Source organism: Ornithorhynchus anatinus, chromosome 18 (assembly GCF_004115215.2).
Source record: "Ornithorhynchus anatinus isolate Pmale09 chromosome 18, mOrnAna1.pri.v4, whole genome shotgun sequence".
NCBI lineage: Eukaryota > Metazoa > Chordata > Mammalia > Monotremata > Ornithorhynchidae > Ornithorhynchus > Ornithorhynchus anatinus.
The window spans coordinates 40,833,068-40,857,930 of NC_041745.1; the positions used below are offsets into that span (position 1 = coordinate 40,833,068).

The 24,863-nt window shown below is 46.7% G+C and overlaps 1 protein-coding gene and 1 non-coding gene across 2 annotated transcripts in view; one reads left to right on the forward strand and one right to left on the reverse strand.

The window, feature by feature from the left end:
• LEPR (leptin receptor) overlaps window positions 1-24,863 on the reverse strand; it is a 68,270-nt gene that overhangs the window by 15,870 nt on the left and 27,537 nt on the right. Inside the window, exons 6-13 of the mRNA XM_039914687.1 lie at window positions 19,456-19,601; window positions 18,387-18,534; window positions 9,637-9,927; window positions 8,345-8,462; window positions 5,098-5,297; window positions 3,501-3,649; window positions 2,690-2,852; window positions 2,502-2,584 (exon numbers count right to left, since the gene is read on the reverse strand). Coding sequence (XP_039770621.1) covers window positions 2,502-2,584; window positions 2,690-2,852; window positions 3,501-3,649; window positions 5,098-5,297; window positions 8,345-8,462; window positions 9,637-9,927; window positions 18,387-18,534; window positions 19,456-19,601 — 1,298 coding nt within the window. The remainder of the gene's footprint in view (window positions 1-2,501; window positions 2,585-2,689; window positions 2,853-3,500; window positions 3,650-5,097; window positions 5,298-8,344; window positions 8,463-9,636; window positions 9,928-18,386; window positions 18,535-19,455; window positions 19,602-24,863) is intronic.
• On the forward strand, window positions 10,072-10,210 carry LOC114805541. Its single transcript, XR_003753513.1, has one exon. It is a non-coding gene; the product is annotated as a small nucleolar RNA SNORA7 (small nucleolar RNA).

Below are 24,863 nucleotides of genomic sequence, written 5' to 3' on the forward strand. Positions count from 1 at the left end.
TGGAACACACTGGCCAAATAGAGAAATTTCAGGCAAGGAATGTCCAGGTTTCACCCTTTGACTTCAAGGGGCGGAGGGGCCTGGCTGAACAGAGTGGGGATGGGCTACTGCTGGCTATCAGCCCTCGCCAATGAAGTGCTTCTAAAGCACCGAGCCCCCTTTCACGGGCAAAATCTGTGAGCATCCATTACTCGTCCTATCTGAGGACAGGGCATGGGTGATGCTGCCTCAGTTGGAACTGTAAATACGTGATTTGAATGGAGAAGAATAATGCAGCAGTGGTATTATTTATGGACAAAAGGCAGATGCTGGGTTGAACATCGGATTGACGGCTTCTGGCGATTCCCAGTTTCAACAAACAACGGGTAATAGCCCCCAGAAAAAAACTAAGCGAACAGTCGATCTTCAAATATCCACGCTGTGGATGAGAGTGGCTATTTTTACCATCCTCTGCACTTGAGGACATTTACTTGGATTATTTGCTTTGTAAATATGTTTATGCCTGCCTCTTTCATTAGGGTGTAAATTCCGTGTGGATGGGGATCATGTCTACCAACACCACTGCATTGTACTCTCCCAGATGCTTAATACAATGCTCTGCACAAAATAAGCACTCAATATATTCATTCATTCATTCAAAAGTATTTATTGAGCACTTACTATGTGCGGAGCACTGTACTAAGCGCTTGGAATGTACAAATCGGCAACAGATAGAGACAGTCCATGCCCACTGACGGGCTTACAGTCTAATCGGGGGAGATGGACAGACAAAAACAATAGCAGTAAATAGAAGCAAGGTGATGTACATCACATTAACAAATCACTGATTGATTAGGGAATATGTCACCTCCCTATTTTGTACTTCCCAAGTGCTTAGGACAGTATACTGCACCCAGTGGGTGCTCAATAAATGTTGAGCTTTTTAGCCCCAGATTTCCTAATTTCTTCCCTCAGCTAAATCCATGCAACCTAAATGAACTGATCTATTTCGAGAGAGAGTGGTTATGCTTTCAAATCTGCATCTACCTGGCTGATTCACTTTCAGGAGAAGCAGTGTGCCTTAATGGATAGAGCTCGGGCCTGGGAGTCAGAAGGACCTTGGTTCTAATTCTGATCCATCACTTGTCTGCCATGTCACCTTGGGACTGGCACATAGTAAGTGCTTAACAAATACCATTATTATTATTATTCACTTTTCGGTGCCTCAGTTCCCTTATCAGTAAAATGAGGATAAAGACTGTGAGCTCCATATGGGACAGGGGCTGTGTCCAACCTAATTACCTTGAATCTATCCCAGCACTTAGAACAGTGCTTGACACATAGTAAGTGCTTAACAAATACCAACATCATCATCAGGACTCCTTTTTCAGTTTTAGTGCTTAGGACAGCACTTTGCCCTCAGTAGGTGCTCAATCAATACCACTGTTTGATCTGCATCTTATTTTAAATTGCCTTTAGTATCTGGCGGAGATGGGAGTGTAGATTGTTCTACACTGTTGTTGAATAATCAAATGGAATATTTTCCTGCTCTTCTCTATCATTTACATGTTTTCATCCAAATACTAATAATGCTGGTATGCTAAAGTGCTGTGCTAAGTGCTGAATTAGACAGACGGTAATCAGATCAGACAGAGTCTCTGTCCCACAAGGACCACCCAGTCTAAAGGTGGAGAGGGAAAGTATCTTACCGCCATTTTATAGATAATAATAATTATGGAATTTGTTAAGCGCTTACTATGTGCTAAGTACTGTACTAAGCTCTGGGATGAATACAAGCGAATCGGGTTGGACACAGTCCCTTGTCCCACATGGGGCTCACATTCTCAATCCCCATTTTACAGATGAGGCAATTGAGGCACAGAAAAGTTAAGTGACTTACCCAAGGTCACACAGCAGACAAGTGGCGTGCCGGAATTAGAACACTTGACCTCTGACTCCCAGGCCTATCCTCTAGCCACTACGCCATGTTGCTTCTCTAAGGAAACTGAGGCCGCCAAGATATTAATTGGCCTGCCCAAAGTCACACAGCAAACCAGGGGAAGGGCAGGGACTAGAATCTGGGTTTCCAAACTCCTATTCCCCTACTCTTTTCATTGCCTTTTTTATGGTATTCGCTAAGCCCTTACTATGTGCCAGTCACTAATAACTGGGGTAGATACAAGCTAATCAAATTGGACACAGTCCATGTCCCACATGGGACTCACAGTCTTAATCCCCATTTTTCAGATGAGGCAACTGAGCCCGAGAAGTGAAGTGATTTACCCAAGGTCACCCAACAGACAAGTATTGGAGCCAAGATTAGAACCTAGGTCCTCTGACTTCCAGGCCCAGGTTCTATCCATTAGGCCAACCTGCTCCTCAGTGCTTTCTCCACTGTCAAATTAAAGTAACTTTTGGGGACCACAGAATTCAGAGGATCATTGCTCACAAGAATGAAGTAGCAATGCTTACAATCGAGAGGCAGAAACTTAGCGAAGGCAGCAGAGCCAAAAGCGTTATACCTTCCAGAATAACGTGATATTTCTCGCTTTCTTCCCGGAGTCTTCTTTAATGACTCTCCAAAATTCAGGTCCTCTTACAGGAGCTGCAAAATGGCACAACAGAAGTCCGGGCTGTCAGTGGCTCCTGGAGGGGAAAGGGTTCCAGAAAAAACAGCACGCGAAGTGCGTTCACCAAAATTTGGGCAGACCTTTAACGTCCCTGATGAGCGTGGAGGCTGGATTGCTCCATTCGCTCCAGTATCCCAGCCCGTCCAACCTCTTGCAGCGAACCTGAACGACGTACACCACGCAGAGGTCCAGCACCTCTATGCTGGCAGATTCGGACTTGGCCTTAGGGCTGTGCAAATACGTCTGCCAAACGAGACACACAAAAATAATGATGATGTTTGTTAGGCATTTACTGTGTGCCAGGCACCGTACTAAGCACTCGGGTAGATACAGGCAAATCGAGTTGGACACAGTCCCAATCCCCATTTTATAGATGAGGGAACTGAGGCACAGAGAAGAAGAGGTATGGAATTTGTAAAGTACTCACTATGTGCCAGGCACTGTTCTAAGCCCTGGGGTAGATGCAAGGTAATTGGGTTGTCCCATCTAAGGATCACAGTCTTAATCCATATTTTACAGATGAGGGAACTGAGGCACAGAGAAGTGAAGTGACTTGCCCAAGGTCACAGGGCAGACAAGTGGTGGAAGTGTGGGATTAGAACCCACAACTTCTGACTCCCAGGCCCATACTCTATCCACTACTCCATGCTGGTTTCCTGTCATTAATCTGATCAATCAACAGTATTAATTGAGTGCTTATTAAGGGCAGGGCATTGTACTATGCGTGTGGAAGAGAACAATACAGGAGAATTCGCAGACACATCCCGTACCCAGAACGTGCTGATTAGGGTCAGTGCTGCCTGTTAAAAAGGGGTCTGCATTTGCGAATGCCGTAAATAGGTGGTAGCACTGAAGGACATAGACACTCGGCTCGAAAGTCCAAAATTATACCTTCCACTGCCCGTCTTTTCCCCGCACGGCATAGCGGATCTGAAACTGCAGATGGTTCTCAGGAAAGGTCGGTCTCTCCCAGCTTACATTCAGCAGGCCGGTGTACACGGTGATTTCTGCTTTAATACTGGAGGGAGGCAGTGGTTTTACTAGAAATTTGAAGACAGCCTTTCTTATTATCATTAATACTAAGGAATGTTTGTCAGACATTCACATTGCCCTCCACTCAATCCATCACTGGTATTTCCCATGTGCCTATTTGCAGAGCACTGTGCTAAGCACTTGGGGAAGTACGCTCTAATAGAGTTGGTAGACGTGATCCCTGCCCAGAAGCTTGCTCAAAGTTACACAGCTGATAAGTGGCGGAGCTGGGATTAGAACCCAAGACCTCTGACTCCCAAGCCCTTGCTCTTTCCATTAAGCCTCGATCCTTCTCAACAATATAATTCTGATATATTGTACTTTCCCAAGTGTTTAGTACAGTGCTCTGTACCTGGTAAGAGCTCAATTAATACAATTGATTTGTTGATTGACTGACCTAGTGTCCTCCATTTAGGTCACTAAGTACAAACAGGGCAGCCCTTTCAAGGCATCGCTGTGCCCACACAGTATGAAATACACACTTTGGGGTTGGGGGCTGGGGGGCGGCTTGTAAAAGAACTGCCTATTTCCTCTAAACTGCTTTTTGTGAGCTGGGAAATTGTCTACCAACTCTTGTATTGTACTCTCCCAAGCCCTTGGTACAGTGCTCTGCACATAGTAGGTGCTCAATGTATACAATTGACTGATTTTTTTTAACGGTATTTGTTAAGCACTGTATGTGTATGTCACTGTACTAAGTTCTGGGATCACTACAAGTTGTCAGGTTGGACACAGTCCATGTCCCACATGGGGCTCATAGTCTCAATCCCCATTTTACAGATGAGGAAACTGAAGTCCTGAGAAGTGAAGTGACTGGTCCCAGGTCACACAGCAGAGAAGTAGTGGATCAGGATTAGAACCCATGACCTTCTGACTCCCAGACCCATGATCTACCCATTATGCCATGCTGATTCTCTTACATTAACACACAGATACACACACACACACACACAAACACAAATGCACTCACACATTGAATCTGGGGATCTTTTAAGGCCTGGGCTTTGACTATTTTAACTCCTTCACTTATGAAAGCTCCAATTGCTTTATCAAGGTTCCCAAATTACGGGTGAAATCAGGATTGATCTGGGGGCATTTAAAAAAGATCTATCCAAAGAAACAAACAAACAAAAAAATCAGGAGCATATTTACAGTTTCTGTACTGACTTTCATTTCCCTTAATGGTCTGAAGATAATTCCCATAGAATGGAGAAAACCTATTTTTCAGCCAAAGGTTAGGAGCGGGGGCCGGGGTGGGGGACAAACAGTTACTTTCCCCAAGATAGTAAGCCGGGGGCTGAAAGCAAAGTATGATTGGAAAGTTCAGAATGGTGATGTCTATTTATCTTCCTGCAGGGAGAACACATTTTTCCCCAGTGGCCACTATTAGCCCCGATAGATGTGCCGTCCAAACCTGTTCTTGGAAAAGGAAGTCAGAAGAGAAGGCTGTGCTTACCCAGAGAGTCGGGGACCACGCACTTTTGCGGAGATTCCAGGGTCCCTAATGGGTGACTAATCGTTATCCACATGGTGTATCCCGACAAGAGGTAGATGGGCTGAAATGTGCACTCGTAAAAACCTTCGTCCTGAAAACGGCAATCCTTTGCATCTGTGGCGTGGTGAGCGCTGGGAAAGTCAGCACAGTAGAGACTGCTCCTTGAAGAGAGATGAGAGGCATCCGTCAGAGAGGAGTCATCCTCGGAACCCCGTCGACAATAAAAGCACCCAGGAGAAGGCAGCTTCCCGACACCTCTGCTTTTCGCGTCACCTGACCAGCCCCATGAACTGCCTTTGAGTTTTGGAAAGTGCAACATCTCTGTGGGGGAAGGAGTGTAACCTTCTTAGCCCCATTTTCCAGAAGAGGTAACTGAGGCCTACCGGGAACTGAATCCAGGTGGGCCACGGGAGCAGAGACATAATAAACCTACTATGTGCCAAACACTGTTCTAAGCTCTGCGGTAGATACGTGGATCATCAGGGACCGCCAGGGGCTCACAGTGAAAGTAAAAGGGAGGTATTGAGCCCGACGTGGGACAAGGACTATTTCCAATCTGATTTGCCTGTATCCACCCCAGTGCTTAGTTCAGTTCCTGGCACATAGTAAGCACTTAACAAATACCCCAGTTATAATAATAAAAATAAAAATCCACATTTTATAGTTGAGGAAACTGAGGCACAGAGAAGCTAAGTGACTTGGCCTAGCTCACACAGCGGGTAAGATAACCAACAAATAGTCTTGACTGAGTACTTTCTGTTTGCAGAGCTCTGTACTCTGTGTGGCTTAGCAGCGTGGCTTAGTGGCAAGAGCCCGGGCTTGGGAGTCAGAGGTCATGGGTTCTAATCCCTGCTCCGCCACTTGTCAGCTGTGTGACTTTGGGCAAGCCACTTCACTTCTCTGTGCCTCAGTTCCCTCATCTGTAAAATGGGGATTAAGACTGTGAGCCCCTTGTGGGACAACCTGATCACCTTGTATCCTCCCCAGCGCTTAGAACTGTGCTTGGCACATAGTAAGCGCTTAATAAGTACTATCATTATTATTATTACTAAGTGCTTGGAAGAGTACAATACAAGAGGGTTGATAGACATGTTCCCTTCCCAGAAGGAGCTTTTAGTCTAGAGGGGAGATATTTGGCATTCTTTAATCCTCTCAGTGGCCACCTCGAATTAAACTTAGGCACCGGGAAGACTGGGTTCTTAACCAGAATGGACTCCGAAAAATCCCAGCAAGCCCCAGTCTAGTCTATTGTTCAGCTGAAATGGAAGCGTGCTCTTCAACCCTGGCAGATGCAATATCGGAGGATGCCACACTGGTGGATGCAGGGCCTGGGGATGCAAAGCTAATATATGGTATAAAAAAGCCACTGGTAACTTCTTCCCATTTGTAAATTATTTGATGCCTGCCTCCTCCACTACACTGTAAGCATCTCCTTGTGGGGAGCGACTGTGTTTTCCTCTTCATTCATTCATTCAATCGGATTTATTGAACATTTTCAGTGTGCAGAGCACTGTACTAAGTGCTTGCAAAGTACAATTTGGCAACAGAGACAATCCCTACCCAACAACGGGCTCACAGTCTAGAAGGGGGGAGACAGACAATAAAACAAAACAAGTAGACAGGCATCAATAGTATCAATATAAATAGTATATATATATATACATCATTAATAAAATAGAATAATAAATATGTACATATATTTACGTGGTGTGGTACTCTCCTAGTAAATCCACATTACTGATGGACTGATCGATGCATGGATTTTTTTTCATAGTAATGGTACGTGACTTCAAAAAAGGCTCAATGGTATTTACTGATCACCTACTGAACACAAAGCACTGCACTAAGCACTTGGGAGAATCCAAAATAATCAAAACTCATGTTTCTTTTAATAGCATTTGTTAAGCGCTTACTATGTGCCAGACCCTGTACTAAGCACTGGTGCAGATACAACATAATCAGGTTGGACACAGTCCCTGTTCTACAGTCTAAATCCCCATTTTACTGGTGAGGTAACTGAGGCACAGAGAAGTGAGATGACTAGCCCAAAGTCACACAGCTGACAAGTGGCAGAGCTGAGATTAGAATCCAGATGCACATTGCTTCTCAAGCTGTTTCTTGCTCTCTCAAACAACTCTGGCACTTAAATTGGCAGTGGTTTATACCCATCATCAGCAGGTGTATACCTCTATAGTTGACTGAACATTCAATTTTATTTATTCTGTTCCCCTGTTTGTACGTATTTCTATGTTTCTCCCCCTCTTTAGGGCGTAAGCCTGTTATGGAGAGGGAATACATCTGTATTTTTATCATACTTCCCAGCACTTAGTCCAGTGCCTTCCATTCATTATGCAGGTACATATTTTCAATTGGTTTTAATGGAAAATAAATGTTTTTACCTAGTCCCAAATCTTCTTGTTTTGCCACTGAGTTTCTTATTCATTCATTCATCCATCCATTCACTCATTCATTCAGTTGTACTTATTAAGTGCTTACTATGTGCAGAGCACTGTACTAAGCACTTGGGAAAGTATAGTACAACAATAAATAGTGACGTTCCCTGCCCACAACAAGTTCACATTCTAGAGGTGGGGAGACGGACATTAATACAAATAAATAAAATGACAGATATATATATAAGTGCTGTGGGGCTGCGGGGGCAGGGAAGAGCAAAGGGAGCAAGTCAGGGCGACATAGAAGGGAGTGGGAGATGAGGAAAAGTGGGGCTTAGTCTGGGAAGACCTCTTGGAGGAGATGTGGAGAGGTGGGGAGAGTGACTGGTGGATTTGAGGAGGGACGGCATTCCAGGCTAGAGGTATAACGTGGGCCAAGGGTCGGCGGCAAGACAGGCGAGATCAGGGCACAGTGAAAAGGTTAGCATTAGAGGAGCGAAGTGTGTGGGCTGGGTTGTAGAAGGAGAGAAGCACGGTGATGTAGGAGGCTTTGAGGTGATGGACTGCTTTAAAGGCAATGGTGAGGAGTTTTTGTTTGAATCGGAGGTGGATGGGTGACCACTGGAGATTTTTGAGGAGGGGGGAAAAGCCACAGGATTTTCTCAAAGAAAATTATTCACAGGAGAGATTTGGGTTGACTTGCCATTAATTAAAAATTAATTCTACCCATGGACTAGAATAGAGTCCATGGACCTACTGCTCCAAAAGTAACTTAGAAAAAAGAAGTTTGATGCCAAAAGATAAAAGATACACACCTATAGTATCGTAACTGCAAAGTACTTCCGGTAAGCAATGTCTTTGGGTCCACAGGCCATCTGCAGGTCATTTTTGTTAGGTAGCCATCGGTTTCACATGAGATATTGATGTTGACATCTATTTGAAACAAATTACATTGTGAAGGGAAATGGCACAGAACGTTTCAGGAGAATAAAGACTTTCAGTATTTAACTGGAATTCAGAATACCAGACACCCCCTAATATAGTAGGGCTAAGTTCCTAGAAAATGTGGCTGATTCACCGCGGGGGTCTTTTTCCAGAAATAGGTGTGTTATAAAATTTGGATCTGTTCTCAAAGCTCTGGACAAACGATAGGTTCTACCGGGATGCTTGACAACACTAAACTATTGTTGGGTTTGGGAAAGAAATTAAAAGTGTGACTCGATCCTAAGGTAATGTGGTTACCTGATGATTTGGGGGTCCTCCTTGGGTGGCCTGGTACATCTTCCTGCTTGGGATGTATGTCCGGCACAGGTGAATGGCACCATCCCTCTCCCCCCTTGCTCGCAGCCCTTTTTCTACCTCTTCCCTTTGCACCCTCTTGATGCTACCCTGTGCCAGAGGAGGGTCTTTGGGTCCCTAACTGTAGCAAGAGTGGGGCAGGTGCCCCCAGTGTGCAGGGCGGGGTGGGTGGGTAGAGCGGAGGAAGGCATGGGCAGAGGAAGTGACTTATCCCGAAGATATTGGAGCTTCCAGAGTTTGGGGGTTTGTCGAGCTAAAGGTGGAGCATGTATCCCCAGGTTCTAAGTATCAGAGGGCCATTGGGGTCACCTGTAAAGAACTGGTGTGGCCTAGTGGATAGAGCCCAGGCTTGGGAATCAGAAGGACCTGGGTTCTAATTTCAGCTTCGTCACGTCTGCTGTGTGACCTTGGGCAAGTCGCTTCATTCACTTTTTGCATATCCGTAATTTATGTATTTGTATTGATATCCGCTTCCCCCCTCTAGACTGTAAGCTCACTGTGGGCAGGGAAAGTACCTGTTTATTGTTCTACTGTACTCTCCCAAGTGCTTAGTACAGTACTCTGCACACAGTAAACGCTCAATAAATGCAATTGAATGAATGAATGGGCCTCGGTTCCCTCATCTGTAAAATGGGGATTAAGAGTGTGAGCCCCACGTGTGGCAGGGAATGTCCCCACATGATTAACTGGTTAAATCTAACCCAGCGCTTAGAACAGTTGTTTAGTAAGCGCTTAACAAGTACCACAGTTTTTTTTTTTGGAGGTTCCGCTGGATCGACCGTCTTGCCAAAAAAGCATGGAGGCTTACCTACTGTGTACAGTTCAGCGTAGCGGTGATGACACTCGTTGTCATGGCAGCAGTACACCGCGTGGTACATGAACTTTTCTCTGGGCTTCGTGGCGTTCAGGTGGAGGAGGGTTACTTCACTCACATGGTCGTTCCTGATCTGATACTGGCTCGGGGGGATTTTCTCGGCTAAATTCAACCACCAGACAATCTTCTTTGAAGAGATGCTCTCGTTTTGGTTGTTATAAACGCAGCGAAAGGAAACGTTGGAGCCAACACTTGCCAGAATTTTAGGGGGGAAGTACATGACTTCTGTAGTACGGGAGGAGAAAGAGGGAAACAAGGGAAGAAGACATTTTTAGATGAATCGCCTCAATGGGGAAAGGACACGCCTCAGACAGGGCACAGAGACTTCAGGACTGAGAGAAGTTGATTATAGCGCTGGTAATGATGATGGCCCTGCTCAGGATGGCACCTGGAGAGTTTCCAGTACTTTACCAGTCTCGGCTATAGGAGGGAGAGTCAACCGGAGGCATACCCATTCCATTCCTAGCTTGGCCAGTAGTTAGTGAGTGGAAGGCAATCTGCTACAAGTCAAAACTCACTTGTGCCTGGCAGCAGTGGCCCGGGAGAGAGTCAAGGGTAGAGACTCGAGTTGACTGCATGGAAGAAGGTGATGGTAAACCACTTTGGGCTTTTTTACCTAGAAAACTCTCTGGATCCACTACCAGAGTGTTTGCAGGTGGAGATGGGGCATTCTAGGAAAGATGTGTCCCTGGAGTTGCTATGGGTCAGAAATGATTCAACAGCATACGTCAGTGATGATGGCGTGTTTTTAATAGTCTTTGTTAAGCACCTACTATGTTCCAGGCACTGTACTAAGTGCTGGGTAAAGACAAGTTAATCTTGTTGGACACAGTCTCTGTCCCACATTCATTCAATTGTATTTATTGAGCGCTTACTGTGCACAGAGCACATAGGATGTACAGTCTTAATCTCCATTTTACAAATGGTATAATGAGGCCCAGAGATGTTAGGTGATTTGTCCAAGGTCAAACAGCAGACAGATGGCAGAGCCGTGATTAAAACCCAAGTCCTTCTGACTCCCAGGCCTGTTCTCTATCCATTAGCTTATACTGCTTCTCATTGTAATGCGCTGTGGAAGCACAATGGTCAAGGTCCTGCATTTTTCCCTTTTCTCTCTGAACTTCCCCTCTGCCCTAGGCTTGCTTGACCACTCTGGGTGTGCCCGAAGATGTGATATACGCAAGCTAAGCCTGGCTATTTAAGTCAAATAACTTGATGATTCGATCGACTCAAATCGAGTAGCCGTGCTAGATTTGAGTAAAGGAAAAAAAATTATGGTATTTATTGAGCTCTTACTATGTGCTAGGCACTGTACTAAGTGTTGGGGGATACAAAAGCAAATCGGGTTAGACACAGTCCCTGCCCCACGAGGGGCCCACAGTCTCCATCCCCATTTTACAGGTGAGATCCCTGAAGCACAGAGAAGTAAAGTGACTTGCCCAAGATCACGCAGAAGACAAGTGCTGGAACCAGGATTAGAACCCATGACCCTCTGACTCCCAGGCCCATCCACTATGCCATGAAACTACTCCCTTGAGTTCATCAAGACCCCTGGCCCTGCTTAACAGCAGTATCAGATCAACCAGAACAAAGCAAGAACAAGGCTGAACAGAAAACGCCAGAGGGTCTTACTTCTTTCTATCCTAAAGTATTTCTCTTGTATTTTATTCTTCTGATCGTTTGAATGTTGGACCAACGGGATATAAAGAAACTCTGTATCGCTTGAAGTTGAACTGGCCTTGACTAGCAAGGGAGTCTCTGCCGCTCAACCGCCTCTCCCTACCAGTGCTGGAAGAAGCGCTAGTAATAATCAACTTGTCTCGGACATTCCTTTTTAAAACACAGTGCAGTCTGTGAAGTGCCAAGCACTGTACTAAGCACTGGGGTGGATACAAGATCATCAGGTTGGACACAGTTCTTGTCTCACAACTGGGAGGGAGAAGAGGTATTCAGACCCTGTTTTACAGATGAGGAAACTGAGACCCAGAGGAGTTAAGTGACTTGCCCCAAGTCACACAGCAGGCAAATGGCAGAGTGGGGATTAGAACCCAGGTCCTCTGCCTCCCAGGCCCATGCTCTTTCCGTTAGGCCTTCCCTGAGCCCTCATTTCCTCTTCTCCCTCTGCATCACCCTGGCACTTGGATTTGCTCCCTTTATTCACCCTTTCCTCAGCCCACGTCTCTTCTGTACATCTCCATAATTTATTTCTATTAATGTCTGCCTTCCCCTCTCGACTGTAAGCTCTTTGTGGGCAGGGAACGTGCCTACCAACTCAGTTATAACGAACTCTTCCAAGAGCTTAGAACAGTGCTCTACACACAGTAAGTGCTCAATATATACAGTTGATTGATTGATAAGCCATGTCGGTAGCATTCTATCACTTGCCCTCTCTCTTTCCTGCCAGCCTTGCTCCTGCTGGGGTCTGGAATGCAATGAGCAATTAGATGGGAAGGGGTGAGGACACTGCAAAGTGCCTCTACCACTAATGCAAGCACTGTCTTGATGCTGACCTCCCTGTCTCCCTGCCTCCTGTCTCTTTTCATTCCGGTCCATACTTCAGTCTGCTTGCCCGGATCATTTTTCAAGAAACACGTTCTGGACATGTCACCCCGCTCCTCAAGAGACTCCAGTGGTTGCCATCCACCTTCACATCAAACAGAAACTCCTCACCTCCGGCTTTAAAGCACTCAGTCACCTTGCCCGCTCCTACCTCACCTCGCTACTTTCCTACTACAACCCAGCCCACACACTTCGCTCCTCTAATGCCAACCTACTCACTGTACCACAGTCTAGTCTCAGAGTTCATGGGTTCGAATCCCGGCTCGGCCACTTGTCAGCTGTGTGACTTTGGGCAAGTCACTTAACTTCTCTGTGCCTCAGTTACCTCATCTGTAAAATGGGGATTGACTGTGAGCCCCACGTGGGACAACCTGATTCCCCTGTGACTACCCCAGCGCTTAGAACAGTGCTCGGCACATAGTAAGCGCTTAACAAATACCAACATTATTATTATTATTATTAGTCTATCTCCTCACAGACCTCTCGCCCACTTCCGGCCTCTGGCCTGGAACGCCCTCCCTCCTCCTATCTGACAATTACTCTCCTCCCTTCAAAGCCTTATTGAAGGCACATCTCCTCCGAGAGCCCTTCTCTGGTTAAGCTCTCATTTCCTTTCCTTTCACTTCCTTCTGCATCACCCTGCCTTTCTCCCTTTATTCATCCCCCCTCCCAGTCCCAGAGCACTTATATACATATCCGTAATTTATTTATTTATATCAATTTGTGTCTCCCCCTCTAGACTGGAAGCTCAATGTGGGCAGGGAATGTGTCTATTATATTGCTATTCTGTACTCTCCCAAGCACTCTTTATAGTGCTCTGCACACAGTAAGTGCTCAATAAATATAATCGATTGATTGACTGAAATATACACAAAGGTCTTTTGAATGATCAATTTACAATACTCTTCTTTCTCCCACTCTTACTGTTGGTAAATACTCCATATCTATTCAACTCTATCCACCCCAGAGCTTAGTAAAGTGCCTGGCAAATAGTAAATGCTTAAGAAATACCACAATTATTAATACTGTTATTATTATTATTATACACTTGTTGAGGACGGGTGCTACGTCTTTAACTTTCACTGTACTCTTCCAAATATCACGTATAGTTTTTGGCATAGAGTAGGCACTCGATAAATATGATTCATGGACTGATGGTCTTTTTCTCGTAGTTTTGCTGCTTGAGAAACAAGCAGCCACAAAATGCATTAAGGGTGCGTGGCAGGCACTGAAATACGCACTGTTTCAAAGATTGCCTCTTGTCTCTCTTTGAAGAGGAGATGCTATAAAAATCTCCACCCCGGTTCCCCAAGAGAAGCAGTGAGTCGGGTGGGTGGACGTTTGAGTGTTGGCAAAACAAAGTGAAAGTTTTTGAACGTTCTAACGTTTTTCTGAAACTCTGTCTTTAGGACTCAGCAGCCTGGCTCGTAATAATAAAAATAATATTAAAATAAAAATAAGAATAACTGCACTTCTTAAGCCCTTACTCTGTGCCAAGCACAGTTTTAAGCACTGGAGTAGATACAAGTTAATCAGGTTGGACACGATCCCTGTCCCCCATGGGGCTCACACTTTTAATCTCTATTTTACAGATGAGCTGAGGCCCAGAAAAGTGAATTGACTTGCCCAAGGTCACACACAGCAGACATGTGGCGGAGGTGGGGTTAGAACCCAGGTCCTTTAGACTCTCGGACCCGGGCTTTATCCACTAATCACGCTGCTTGTGAAGTTTAGCCGTTTTTTGCCAGCAGTCGGAATGTCCACCCACCCAACTCACTGCTTTCAGGATGAAGCTTCCATTCATCTTAATGAAAATCAATCAATCAATCATATTCATTGAGCACTTGCTGTACTGAGCGCTGGGGTGGGTACAACAGTGAGTACAACAGACACTTTCCTTGCCACCAGCGAGCTAGCCTCAACAAGACTGAAACTATTACAATTTACTTATCAGTCACAACAGAGTGTGCAACAATGCAGGGACATGTTACTCTAGACTGTAAGCTTGTTGTGGGCAGGAATTGCATCTGTTTATTGTATTATAATCTCCCAAGCGCTTATTAGTACAGTGCTCTACACACAGTAAGCACTTAATAACTACGACTGAATTAATTAATTAAATAATTCATGTACTTTTCATGCTTGCCCCTGCTTTTAGCGTGAGGGCAAGGTTCATTTGTAGACAAACCTCTAGACTCCATCGCCTCAGAGGCAGGGTGGCCTAGTAGAAAGTGTAATATATCAGGAATTGGGAGCCAGGAGACCGGCTGTGCACTGCTCAGGCCTGTTGTGTGGCCTTTGGCAAGTCACTTCACCCCTCTGTGCCGGTGTTTCCTCATCTGTACAAAGGGCTTATCTCCTCGCGTCCCCTTTTAGATTGTGAGCCCACTGTGCGGTCTGATTATCCTATGCTAAACAGAGTGCTTTGGCAAACAGTAAGCGCTTAACAAATTCCACATTTATTCTTCTCATTATTATTCAGAATCTCTTTCTAGGCTTTCTTTATAGTTTGGTCCCTCAGTTTCATTCTGCTAAGAAGCAGCATGGCCTAGTGGATAAGAGCCTGGGTTTGGGATTCAGAAGTTCTAATCCCAGCTCCTCTATTGTCTGCTCTGTGACCTTGATCAAATAGCTTAACTTCTCTGTGCCTCAGTTCCCTCATCTGTAAAATGGGGATTAAGATCGTGAATCCCACGTAGTACAGAGTCCGTATCCAACCCGATTGGCTTGTATTCATTCATTCATTCAATAGTATTTATTGAGCGCTTACTATGTGCAGAGCACTGTACTAAGCGCTTGGGCAAGTCGGCAACAGATAGAGACAGTCCCTGCCGTTTGACGGGCTTACAGTCTAATCGGGGGAGATGGACAGACAAGAACAATGGCAATAAATAGAGTCGAGGGGAAGAACATCTCGTAAAAACAATGGCAACTAAATAGAATCAAGTTCAGTATAGTGCCTGGAATATAGTTAGCAATTAACAAATGTCACAATCATTATTATTATTATTATTATTATTATTTCTCCAGAGATGTTTGGGTTTTCTCAGTCTAGGGTAGAACCGGAACTGTGTCGAGCTACGCAGTTCAAAGCAGAGTGGAGAATACACGTCCATTAGATTTTTATCTGTGTGGGTTGAGATTCCCCCACCAGCATTTATGCATTACCGACCGCTGAGAGCGGGGAGGCGGGCGGAGGAGGGGGCCTAGCTTGGGTCTGATGGCTTGTTGACCTCTCCCAAAAGCCCTCCATTACAGCACAGCCTCGAACAGTCTGTCTGAGCGATTCTCTAAAAGATGGAAAAATGAGCTGTTCTAAAACCCAAACAAGGCTTTGCCCTTCAAAAATTCAAAAATAGAGACAAACTCAAAACATGTTTCACCACCCCACCCCCAGTCAGTCAATCGTTTTTATTGAGCACTTTCTATATGCAGAGCACTGTACTAAGCGCTTTGGAGAGTGCAATAGAACAATATAACAGACACATTCCCTGCCCACAACGAACTTACAGTCTAGAGGGACTGATCCAAGCAGACGGAACACTTTCTCAGTGTAATTTACTAATTCACATTTCTGGGAAGGTGTATATTTATTCTTGTATTTTACTCTCCCAAGTGCTTGCTCTGCACAGAGTAAGCCCTCAATAAACAGGATTGAATGAATGAATTTCTGCCCGATTAAGGGAAGCATAAACATGAGCTGGGTAGGCAGATGTGGCCACTGCTTTATAATAATAATAATAATAATAGTATTTCTTAAGTGCTTACTATGTGCCAGACACTGTTCTAAGCACTGGGGTAGATACAAGGTAATCAGGATGTTCCATGTGGGGCTCACACTCTTAAACTCCATTTTACAGATGAAAGTAGCTGAGGGACAGAGAAGTGAAGTGACTTGCCCAAAGTCACATAGCTGACAAGTGGCAGAGTTGGAATTAGAACCCATGACCTCTGACTCCCAAGCCCGAGGTCTTTCCACTAAGCCACGCTGCTTTCCATATATCTAGGAAATTGCCCGTTCTGTTCTAGTTCTTCCTGATTCTTGAGGAGCAGCATGGCTTAGTGGAAGGCACACCAGACCTGAGTTCTAATCCCAGCTCCTCCAGGTACTTGCTGTGCCACCTTGACTAAGTCACTTCACTTGTAGCAGCGTGGCTCAGTGGAAAGAGCCCGGGCTTGGGAGTCAGATGTCATGGGTTTGAATCCCAGCTCTGCCACTTGTCAGCTGTGTGACTGTGGGCAAGTCACTTAACTTCTCTGTGCCTCAATTACCTCATCTGTAAAATGGGGATGAAGACCGCGAGCCTCACGTGGGACAACTTGATGACCTTGTATCTACCCCAGTGTTTAGAACAGCGCTCTGCACATAGTAAGCGCTTAACAAATACCAACATTATTGCTATTATTGTACTCTCCCAAGTGCTTAGTACAGTGTTCTGCACACAATAAGCACTCAATAAACACGATTGACCGACTGACTTCCCTTCTCCATCCTTCAGTTCCTTTAACTACAAATTGGGGATTCAATCCTTGCTCCCTTTTCTATTATTATGATTGGCTTCGTTAAGCGCTTACTATGGGGCAAGCACTGTTCTAAGTGTTGGGGCAGATACAAGTGGGCCTCACAATCCGGGTAGGAGGGAGTTAGGACCATGAACCCCATGTGGGACTTTAGTATCAGGTACCTACCTCAGCCTTTTGTACAGTGCTTAGCATGTAGTAAGCACTTAACAAATATTACTATTTTTTATCATTATTATTATTATTATTCCTACTCTAACTGGTTGCTGTCTGTCCATTAGAACTATAAGCTTCCTGAGGGCAGTGAAAGAGCATCTTGTTTAGTTGAGTGCTTCGCACTCAGTAGGAGCTCAATAACAATGATGATGAAATAAAGGTAGAAACGAGGCAGTATTTCAAGACCCAGGAGGAACAGAAACAGAGAGAGGCCCACATCCTCTGCTCCCAGGGGCTTGTATTCTAGTGAGAATGGTGTAGTGGAGCGAGCATGGGCCTGGAAGTTAGAAGGTTATGGGTTCTAATCCTGGCTCTGTCACCTGTCTGCTGTTAGATCACGGGCAAGTCGCTTCTCTGTGCCTCTGTCACCTCATCTGTAAAATGGGGACTGAGACCGTGAGCCCCAAGTGGGAGGACTGCATCCAACCCGATTTGCTTGGATCCAGTGCTTAGTACAGTGCCAGGCACGTAGTAAGTGTTTAACAGATACCATAATTAGCAGGAGAGGCAGATAGACTAACATAATTTACAGATGGTTGGAAGAGCAAGGTTATCCCAGGGAAGAAGTAAAAACATGCAAGGATGGATGGAGTCCTAAAGATAGTCAGGCACAGCCTATAACAGTGTCCAGTAAAGTATGAGCCCTGGTCTGGGCCACCAAGAGTCCGGTGGTGGAAAAAGCAACACCTAGGCGTCACGGTTGGACAAGCAAGATTCTCTGCCAGTTCAAAACTGGTAGTAACGGCATTTTCTGAGCACCATCTGGGTGTCGGTCACTATACTAAGCACCAGGCACTGTACGACTCACTGGGAGATACAACAGAAGCACAAGATATGAACCTCAGCCACAAGGAGCTTCCACTTGAACTCTCCATTTAAATTTGTCTTGTCTTATGCTGACGAGTGGTCTCGGACTCACAGCGACGCGACGGACACATCTCTCCCAGAACGTCCCACCTCCATCTGCGATCATTCTGGTAGTGGATCCACAGAGTTTTCTTGGTCAAAATCGGGAAGCGGTTTACCATCCTCTCCTTTCGTGCAGTAAACTTGAGTCTCTGCCTCGACTCTCTCCCGTGCTGCTGCTGCCCAGCGCGGGTGACTTTGGACTTGTAGCAGATCGACTTCCACTCACTAGCCACTGTCTAAGCTAGGAACGGAGTGGATAGGCCTCTGTCTGACTCCCCGTCTCGTAGTGGAGACGGGTAGAGTACTGAAAACTCTCCAGGTGCGACCCTGAGAGGGGTCATTTAAATTTAGCTTTTCTTATTCTGCACCTATAGCCCACCAATCCACCCCAACCTAATCTTGGTTGTCCCGCAAACCAAGGATGAGCCTGGGTATCGACTCCCCCCGCCCGAAGAAGCCCCTCGACTTGCATCACGAACCTTGTATGTTGAGGGCGTGGGAAGGACTCCAGTCGCTCCAGAGACCTGGACCTTGAAGTCTCTTGGCCCGGACCTGAACTGCGTATGAAGAACCAGGCAGAACGTCGTCCACCAACAGGGAGGTGGCCGACACCACCTCAGCAACCTGCTACGTTTTGTTTAGAAAAAATAAGAGAAATCGAGACCCCCGTGAAAGCGAGTTTCTAGCTAAACAACTGGGTTTGGAGGATGTGCACGTTGCCTTGTAGTTCTCACTCCCCCTTCAGTGGCCAGCCTCCCCCGTCCCGTGGCGGATGCCAGGGTTACACTGTGCCGCTTGCGTATGCTGGGCAATGTAATAATAATAATGATCACTGGGGTATTTGTTAAGTGCTTACTATGTGCCGAGCACTGGTCTAAGCACTGGGGTTCCTATAAGGTTATCCCTGTCCCACCTGGGGCTCACAACTTTCATTCCCATTTTCTGGGTGAGGTAACTGAGGCACAGAGAAGTGAAGTGACTTGCCCAAGGTTACCCAGCAGACAAGTGGCAGAGCCAGGATTAGAACCCACATCCTCTGATTCCCAAGCCTGTGCTCTTGTCCCTAGGCCGTGCTGCTTCCCATGTGTGACACCACACACCTGAGCCCCCCAGACCGAAACCATTTCTTCGGGGGAAAGGGATGGATGGATGGCGCCCCTGGACCGACCCCCACCCCCACCCCTTTCTCCAGAGCCATTAGCGTTTTGCCCAGGCTCCAGCTCCCACAGGCCCCATTTCCCACCCTGCCTGGTGTTGCCCAAATTCTAACCGTTGCCACCCCATGGCCACCCTACCGTAGGGGCTCCCCGAGGCGCTGGCTGGCCACTCCTCAGATGCCTGGGTCAGGGGCCCCATGCCGGTACCACCCTCTCAGACCCTCTCTCACCCACCAGGTTCCTTCTTCAATCAATCAATCCATCAATGCTATTTATTGAGCTCTTATTATGTGTAGAGCACTGGACTGAGTGCTTGGGGGAGTCCAACACAACAGAGTCGCTAGGTACAGTCCCTGACCATGTCACGCTTAGGGTCTAAACCCCCACTGACCTGCTTTGCCGTCTTGGTGGTGTTCACCGAGTACTTCACCTGGTACCGGAGCGGGTAGGGTGACAGGGGTGGGCTCAACCAGGAGACCTTCAGTTGGCGATATTCCACCATCTCCATTTGCAAACGGATCGGCGGATCGGGTTTCACTATCAACCAAGCAGAAAGGAAAATTCAAGAAAAGGAAAAGTCCGATCTTCGGATTCCTTTTTTTCTTTAGTGGTATTTGTTATGCGCTTACTATGTGTCAGGCACTGAACTACGCGCTGGGATACCTAATAATAATAATAATTGTGGCATTTGTTAAGCTCTTACAATTTTACTATCAGGTTGGACAGAGTCCCTGTCCCACAGGGGCTCACAGTCTCAATCCCCATTTTACAGGTGAGGTAACTGAGACACAGAGAAATTCAGAAGTGAATTGCCCAAGGTCACACAGCAGACAAGTGGCAGAGCTGGGATTAGAACCCAGGTCCTTCTGACTCCCAGGCCCAGGATCTAGCCAGTAGACCACTCTGCTTCTTCTTTTAACTACACAGCTCTGAAAGTGGCTCAGTGGAAAGAGCACGGGCTTTGGAGTCAGGGCTCATGAGTTCGAATCCCAGCTCTGCCACTTGTCGGCTGTGTGACTGTGGGCGAGTCACTTAACTTCTCTGTGCCTCAGTTCCCTCATCTGTAAAATGGGGATTAAGACTGTGAGCCCCACGTGGGACGACCTGATTCCCTTATGTCTACCCCAGCGCTTAGAACAGTGCTCGGCACATAGTAAGCGCTTAACAAATACCAACATTATTATTATTAAAGTGAGCTCATTACCAATGTGGGGGTCCTGCTCTTTGTTGGGGGAATGAAAAGCAGGACTAAATCACAGAACTGGAGTCAGGATATCCACATTCTAACAATAGAAGCAGTGTGGCCCAGAGGCATGGGCTGGAAAGGCAGAGGAGCTGGGTCCTAACCCTGACTTTTCCATTTATCTGCTGTTTGACCTTGGGCAAATCACTTCAGTTATTATTAATCGAATTGATCAAGCACTTACTGTGTACCGAGCACTGTACTAAGCACTTGGGAGAGTGTACTATAACGTCAAACACCTTCCCTGCCCACAACGAGCTCACATCTCTGGGGCCCAGTTCCCGCAACTGTAAAATGGGCATTAAGACTGGGAACCCTATGTGGGACACAGATTGAGCCCAACCCAATTATTTTGTATCTACCCCAGTGCTTAGTACAGTGCCTGTCACACGTAAGCACTTAACAAGTACCGTAAAATATAGATACTGAATTTGTAACCCACTTTGAATTTTCCAAGCACTCTCCACCTCAAAGATCTCATTTTATCTTCACAACATTCCCATCAGAAGCAGGTATTATTATGCCTATTTTAGAGGCAAGTAAATAGAGGTCCCTCTCCTATGGCTCGACATTTTATCGTGGCAGGAGAGTTTGTGTGTGTTGATGAAGCTTAGAACTGTGCCATATAGGAACATCTCTAATGGAAAGGCCTAAGTCAAAGCGTCAGACAAAGTTGATTGACAACCGCAGAGACTCCAGTTTTCACAGCGCAGAAAGGGGCATTGGTAAACTACTTCCTTATCTCTACCAAGAAACCTCTAAAGAGACACATACCGGAACGACTTAATGACAGAAGATGGGAAGCAACTTGGCTCAGTGGAAAAAGCATGGGCTTGGGGGTCAGAGATCATGAGTTCTAATCCCGACTCCACCACTTGTCAGCTGTATGACTTTGGGCAAGTCACTTAACTTCTCTGTGCCTCAGTTACCGCATCCATAAAATGGGGATTTGGACTGGAAGCCCCATGTGGGACATCCTGATTACCTTGTATTTTCCCCAGTGCTTAGAACATAGTAAGCGCTTAACAAATACCATTGTTACTATTTCTATTACATTCTCGAAAGGGTGTGTCCATGGAGTCAAGATGGGTCAGAAATACCTCAATGGCATTTGAAGAAGAAGAAGAAATAGAGGTCCAGATTAAGTCTCTTGCCTGAGGTCACCCAGCGGGAAGGAACTAAATCCAGGTCATTGGACTCCCACGTCCTACTCTCTTTCCACTGAACTCAGTGCCTCTTCTGGGATGTGGTGATGATGATGATGATGATAATGATGGCATCTGTGAAGCACTTACTATGTGCCAGGCACCGTACTGAGCGCTGGGGAGGATACAAACAAATGTGTTGGGCACAGTCCCCAACCCATGTGGGGCTCTCAATCTCCATTTTCCAGATGAGGTGACTGAAGTGTCATAAAAGTGAAGTGACTTGCCCAAGCAGACAAGCGGTGGAGCAGGGATTTGAACCCATGACCTTCTGATTCCCAGGCCCGTGCTCTATCCACTATCCACGCTGCTTCTCACACTCTCTGCTACGCCCTCCCCTGGCTTCCACCAGAGGGAACGGTAGCATGGATCACCGTATCCTTCCAGACCACCAGATTCCATTTGGGGCCGGGTGGCGGGAACCTGGAGTCCCCTTGGCCCGAAAGAGTTAATGAGCCCTTCCTAACAACCAGATGGATTCACAGGAAATAACTGAGGAGCCGGAAAAATCTGACTCACCGATAAGCTCATGATGTCCTGAACTGCTGCTGAAATGGAATTGGTCACATTTCACCAAGGAGAGTTTTCAATTATTTTAAAATCTGATAACTGCGTCACTGCAGGCAAACAAACATCTCATTCCACCGCGGCTATGTCAGGGAAACACCAAAAGGCCTCGGGAATCTTGTTTTCGTTTCATAAACCCCAAAGATGAAGGCAACTGCTCTCCTGCTAGGCCAGTAAATCAATCGATGGATCAATCAATGGGTTTGATCCAACACTTACTCAGGCCCTGTGTTGCCACTGTACTAAATCCCAGCTCTGCCAATTATCAGCTGTGTGACTTTGGGCAAGTCACTTCACTTCTCCGGGCCTCAGTTCCCTCACCCGTAAAAGAGGAACCGAATCTGTGAGAGTCCCAAGAGGGACAGGGACCGAGTCCAGCCTGATCTGCTTGTAATAATGTTGGTATTTGTTAAGCGCTCACTATGTGCAGAGCACTGTTCTAAGTGCTGGGGTAGATACAGGGGAATCAGGTCGTCCCACGTGAGGCTCACAGTTAATCCCCATTTTACAGATGAGGGAACCGAGGCACAGAGAAGTTAAGTGACTTGCCCACAGTCACACAGCTGACAAGGGGCAGAGCCGGGAGTCGAACCCACGACCTCTGACTCCGAAGCCCAGGCTCTTTCCACTGAGCCACGCTGCTTGTATCCGCTGCGGGGCTTAGTACAGTACCTGGTACGTAGTAAGCGCTTAACAAATACCACAAGTATCATAATTATCATTACTATTGTTATTCTTATTATTAATAAAGTGCTTGGCTAAGCTTGGACAACAAAAGCAAAAGACATCTGTCTCCTGCCTTCCCGCTTGCAATCTAACGGGGAGACCGATGCCGCTATCTCTTATCAATCAATCCATGATATTATTGAGCACTCTACTGTGTGCAGAGCCCTGAACCGAGCTCTGGGGCGAGTACAGTACAAAAGAACCGGCACAAACAGCGGGAGGAGGAGCGAGAACGAGGATAAAATAGGACGTTAGAGGGACCGGATGGAAATGAAGCTGCAGAATGAAGAAATACATCAGCGCGTCTACGTAACTGTCGAGTCTGTGCAGAGGGCAGCTGTGGGACAGGGTGTCTCGGGGGGTGGTCTGTTCTGAATCGGGGAAGGCCTCTTGGAGGCACATGCACGTTTCAGTGAATCGGTGGCGTTTCTTGAGTTCTTACAGTGTGCAGAGCTCGGAACTGAACACTTGGGGGAGTCCAATACAATAAAGTGGGTAGACGCCCTCGAGGAGTAAAGGAAACTTCTTTCGACGTTTCCAAAGAAGCAAACTCCTGGAGGTTGGGGAAGCTGGATAAGGAGGCGACAGGTTTTCCCACGACTGGGGAGCTGCTTTGGCGCCGGTTGTCACTCGGAGAAGAGAGCTGCGGAATCCCGGAAGCACTTATAATAGTGTTGGTATTTGTTAAGCGCTTACTATGTGCCGAGCACCGTTCTAAGCGCTGGGGTAGACACAGGGGAATCAGGTTGCCCCACGTGGGGCTCACAGTCTTCATCCCCATTTTACAGATGAGGGAACTGAGGCACCGAGAAGTTAAGTGACTTGCCCAAAGTCACACAGCTGGCAAGTGGCAGAGCCGGGGTTCGAACCCATGACCTCTGACTCCAAAGCCCAGGCTCTTTCCACTGAGCCACGCTGCTTCTCTGCACTTACTGTGTGCCAGGCACCGTACTAAGCGCTGGGGTGGATACAAGCAAATTGGGTCGGATACCGTCCCCGTCCCACGTGGGGCTCACAGTCTCAATCCCTATTTTCCAGATGAGGTAACTGAGGCCTAGAGAAGTAAAGTGAACTGCCCAAGGTCACACAGCAGACAGGTGGCAGAGTCAGGATTAGAATCCAGGTCCTCCAGATTCCCAGGCTCGGGATCTACCTACCAGGCCATGCTGCTTCAATCAGTGTGGCTCAGTGGAAAGAGCCCGGGTTTGGGAGTCAGAGGTCATGGGTCCGAAACCCGGCTCTGCCATTTGTCCGCTGTGTGACTGTGGGCAAGTCACTTAACTCTCTGTGCCTCGGTTCCCTCATCTGTAAAATGGGGATTAAGACTGTGAGCCTCACATGGGACAACCTGATGACCCTGTATCCACCCCCAGCGCTTAGAACAGTGCTCGGCACATAGTAAGCGCTTAACAAATACCAACATTATTATTATTATTATTCAATCGATGCAGTCATACGGTGTAGCCCAAGGCTCAGAACAGGAATCGAGTTTGAACTTGAGCTGGAGAGGCTGTGAAGCCTAATAGGCTGTGCACGGGTCTGGGAATCAGGGCACCTGGGTTCTAATCCCCACCCTGCCACTGGCTTGCCGGGTCACCTTAAACAAATCATCAAATCTCTTCATGCCTCAGCATGGCCTAGCGGAAAGAGCCCGGGCCTGGGAGTCAGAGGACGTGGGCTCTAATCCCAGCTCTGCCACATACCTGCTGTGTGATCTTGGGCAGGTCACTTCCCTTCTCTGTGCCTCAGTTACCTCGTCTGGAAAATGGGGAACTCCACGAGGGTCAATCTGATTACCTTGTATCTACCCCAGTGCTTAGAACATTTGGAACATGGTAAGCTCTTAACAAATACCACAGTTATTATTATTTCCTCACCTGCATAACGAAGAAAAGATACCTGCTCCACTTTGTCCTCCTCAGACAGCTCGCCCCAAGTTGGGTGGGGACTGTGCGCGATCGGAGTACCTGGTAGCCACCCCAAGGGGCTCGGCATAGTGCTTGGCCCAGAGTAAATGTTTAATACAGATTGGAATTATTATCTATAACCATTCCCTGC